Genomic DNA, 4,446 nt, shown 5'->3' on the forward strand with positions numbered 1-4,446 from the left:
TAAATTAAAATATATAAAACAGTAGATTCAATTAAGTAGACATAAAATATAATCCACCTTCTTTCTCAACATAGATGAAGTTTATCTTTCTAATAACTTTTTGAAGAGAGAGCCCGCCAGGGTGGGCACTGAAGAACGATAAATAACGGTAACGGAACGGATGTGCACTCTGAGGTTGATATACAAAACGACATGCCCTTTCTCGCAAAACGAAGATGAGAATTGAGGAAGAAAAAAAGCATACACAAAAGACAAAGAAGCAAGTAACTACTACTATTACTAATCAAACCAAAATAACAGGTTTGACTTTTGTATCATTAATTTATCGTTACCGTCTAACTTCTTCTACTAACATTAAATAAATAAAAGTCAACTCAAACACACACTTGGCCACCTTGCCACACGGACGAGAAAACACATTGAAAAGAAACAAACACGTTTTGCTAAAGTCAAGTGAGTAACACTATTCAGCATCAACTATACTATTTTTTTAATTCAACTTATTATAACTTAACTAGGAATCCAATTAGCCGTCACAATAATCTTATTCAACTCCAACACTCATATTTTATGAAAAAAGTATTATTAAATATAAAGTAATGTTTTAAATTCAAATTAATTATTAAACCCTCATTATACTACTTCAAAGTTTGAATTTTCTTTTTCTACCACGCTTGGTCCGACCTGTTTATATATATAATATGGTAGAAATAAAACACAATTTCTTTTTTTTCACTACATAAGTTATCGCCACAACAGGTAAAGCTAAACGCTCAGTTAAAATAAAAGTGAACTTATATTAAAAATAATAGTTAAATTATATAAAATAATATTAAAGAAAAATAATTTATAAAATTGAAAAATAAATTTTTAAACATAATTTGTAAGTGTTCGACACGTTTAAATTACATATTTCTTCCATCATTAAATATAAAATATTGACAACAGATTTACATAATGATTAATTTATTTAGTATCATTAAATTTGTTTGTAATTGTAATATTTTTTTAAAATTATCTAAAATGATTATATAGAGAATAATAATAATAATAATAGTGATGTTTTAATGTTTAAAACTAAACTTTTGGATTCTTCTATTTTCACAAGAGATAGAAAAAGAAAATTCTCAATATTCATTATATATATTAACTAAAATTAACAAGAATTTTATAAAGAGATAAAAAAAAAAAATCAAAACAATTTCTCATAGGGAGGATCACACTTTGTTGTAAAAGAAATATGAAACGAATAAAGTTATTTAAGTTCGTCACTCACGCAGACTATGCATTAAATATAACTAAATATTTTTATTTATTAATTCATCAATATCATATATTTATAAGTATAAATTTAGAATTTATTTCATTGTTATTTTAATATAGTTTTTGATAGTATGTTTTTTTACTTTAAATAGTAAATATAATTGTTGTAAATCTTTATTTTTATAAAATACTTAAGTTTGAGATTAAAAATAATGATTTTTTTTTTAAATTTTTTTTCAATATTTTTAGATTTATATGGGGGCTGGCCAAAAACCATAGTTATGTAGGATAAATCAGACCTATTAATTTTCAAGCGGGCTTACCGTCTTTCATTTTTTACGATTAAAAATAGGACGAGACAAAATGGGATAGGACGAGACACATTACCAGCTTTATGCGTTATTAATCATGAAGAATACATTATAATACTTTTTAACACTAAAAAGTATAATAAGTTGAAGTTTAAAAAATATATATAGGCATTTATTAATAATAAAAAATTATATTTAGAATAAAAAAGAAATATTTTAATTTTATTTTAACAAAATTAAAAATGTTATTTTATTAAATATTTTTATTGGCCTGCTACTTTTCTATGGATTTTACCTACTTTCCAGTTATTTTTATCAATTTTTAAACACTTTTATTATTTATTTTGAACTAGCTACTTAATCAATTTGTCGGTTTTTCTGTGTGATAGATTAGTTCAATACAATTTTCGTAATTATTAAATAAAATAAAAGAAAAAGCATGTTATTAGATAGGATCCGAGGTATTTTAGAGAAAAAGGTTTAAGTTGATTGAAAGGGCGTTATTGAAAGTATATACTTAAGATTACTTGAAAATAATTTAATAAAATAGAAAAAGATAGATATAGTTAATAGGGAGTTGCAACTTGCAAGTTCTATCACAAAGGGCAAGTGGCAGAGTCTAGTTATTATTGGACTTTCATGCACTATTATTAATATTGGATGCAATTTGGTTGGTTTGACTTGCTTGTTTCAACTCTTCCAGCTCTAATTAATGAGCCTTAAGCACCTTTAATACGGGATAAATCTGAGATACAAGCATTATTATAAGATAATTCCGAGTTTTAAACAAGACTAAATATCTTTTAAGTTTTAAAAAATTAACATTTTTGCGTTAAAAAAATGATAAAAGAATTTAAAGTAAATTGATCTGCTTGTGAGATTTTACATTGAATATGACTTAAAAACTAAAACTGGCACGCCAAAGTAATTAAGTAGGACCATGGACCTTGTTTCATGTTTCTCACGGTGTTAGGTTAGAAATTTTGTCACTTGAAAACAACGTGAGTAAGCTTTCTGAATTGATTTGAACGTACTCTATTGTTACGGTCTAATTAATGCATTCATGGCTGCATGTGCCTTTTACTTTCATGTCAATGATGCCAAGTTGATCATTAATACAATACAAACAACTTGGTAGAAAAAGCACTCAGATTCATCTCCAAAAGGTTCAACATACGTGCACTTATCCATTTATGAATTAGATCATCAAAAGTCAAACCCCATTTGTTTATTGTACACACACACAAACATTATAATATAAGCATCAACGATCACTACTTCATTAGCATATCCGAGTGGTTCAACAGAGGGAAGCTGAGAAAGAGTATGGGGACTTGTTTTTCTTGTAACTCAACCTCCATATTAAAGAATATCCGTGTGGTTCATATCAATGGTTATGTAGAGGATTTTGAGGAACCAATTTCAGTGAGGCAAGTAATTGGGTACCCCTCAAAACACTTTCTTTGCACTTCCACCCTCCTTCTTTCCACTTCCTCAAAACCAATGAATGGAAACACACACCTCCAACCTGGGCAAGTGTATTTCATGCTGCCATACTCAGTACTACAAGCTGATGTTTCTCCTGTGGACCTGACTGGTCTTGTAAAGAGACTCAGCGCAATAGCCAAAGCAAGTCCTTTGTCGAGCCAGAATCAAACAGTTTGGTGTTCACCTTCTAGGAGTCCTAGCAAAGCTGGTGCGGCAGAGCAATATGGTGTTGGTAAGATGAATATTGGTGGAAGAAGCCCTTGTAAAGTACAATCTTGGAAACCTATCTTGGACACCATATCAGAGAAGCCATACAATAGGAGGAGTGAATCTGATTGGCAAGAAAGTTATTGATGGTTGGATAACCTTGGATTGTGGCTATACAGATAAGACCAAGACATGTGGAGTGGTGTGTTTTGATCATTAAAAATATTCAGAAAAATGTTTCAGTTTGCTGAAACTTTCATGTTGGGAAATTGGGCTTTCATAATGTATTTTAGAGTTTTTTTTATCTGATTCTCCTAAGCTGTACTTATGAGTGTGTTAGAGGACATGTTAATTATTAAGCACCGGATACTGTAAATTTCTAATCCAGACTGTATCTAAGCTAAAAGTGAGTTAAGATACAACAGAGATAGGTTATCCTGCAATGTTTCGTCAATTATTGAAAAATAAAAAATATATTAACTTACAAAATTCACACCTTATTGAATCAAAGTGGATAAATGGTAGGTCAAGATAGTCTTAAACAATTGTTTCCTAGACTTTTTTCCATATCATTAGAACAAAGTGAAAGGTGGGGGAAGTAGGTGTATGTACATATACATGCTAACAATGGAGATTAAGTTGGAGAAAGAATAGGGTGAGTAGAAGAGCACAAGAAGAAGAATTTCTAACAGTTTTAAATAATGTATACATGAAAAGGGAGGTAAGTGATCCAAGGGAATGGGTAGGTAAAAACTGAGTTGTTATTAGGTCAATCTATGAAATTTTACATAATTCTGCTAAAAGTGAAAAATAACAGTATTTTTCAATTATAGTTGGACTCTTAAAAGTGCTCTCAAGTGTTCTAACCCTTACTTGGAGGGTTCTATTTACTTGGAGGGTTCTATGGTGTAGAGTGTTAAAGACATTAGACGATCCAATCAATTTTAGATGATTCATCGACTCGATCTGGATTCGAGATGACTAGGATCAATATAATTCTAGGTTGACTCGACTCGACTTTAACTGGGTCGACTCGAATCGACCTTAACTGGGTTGACTCAACTCGACCTGACCTTGACTTTGGTTGACTCGATTCTGTCTAAACTTGGATCGATTCAGTTTGACCTGGTTCGAGCCGATTCAACTCAACCTGAGTCCAGGTTAACTCGGCTCAACC

General features: G+C 30.2%; 1 protein-coding gene across 1 annotated transcript; it reads left to right on the forward strand.

Annotated features, from left to right (window-relative positions):
- The first annotated feature begins 2,854 nt into the window (after window positions 1-2,854).
- On the forward strand, window positions 2,855-3,652 carry LOC137805885 (uncharacterized). Its single transcript, XM_068605775.1, has one exon. The coding sequence runs from the start codon at window positions 2,901-2,903 to the stop codon at window positions 3,414-3,416; it is 516 nt and encodes a 171-aa protein (XP_068461876.1). The 5' UTR covers window positions 2,855-2,900; the 3' UTR covers window positions 3,417-3,652.
- Window positions 3,653-4,446: the final 794 nt, after the last annotated feature.

This window comes from Phaseolus vulgaris, chromosome 3 (genome assembly GCF_000499845.2).
Source record: "Phaseolus vulgaris cultivar G19833 chromosome 3, P. vulgaris v2.0, whole genome shotgun sequence".
Classification (NCBI taxonomy): Eukaryota; Viridiplantae; Streptophyta; class Magnoliopsida; order Fabales; family Fabaceae; genus Phaseolus; species Phaseolus vulgaris.

Bases quoted from the DNA above. Each gene is read 5' to 3' on its own strand.
- LOC137805885 (XM_068605775.1), top strand. From the start codon at position 2,901: ATGGGGACTTGTTTTTCTTGTAACTCAACCTCCATATTAAAGAATATC.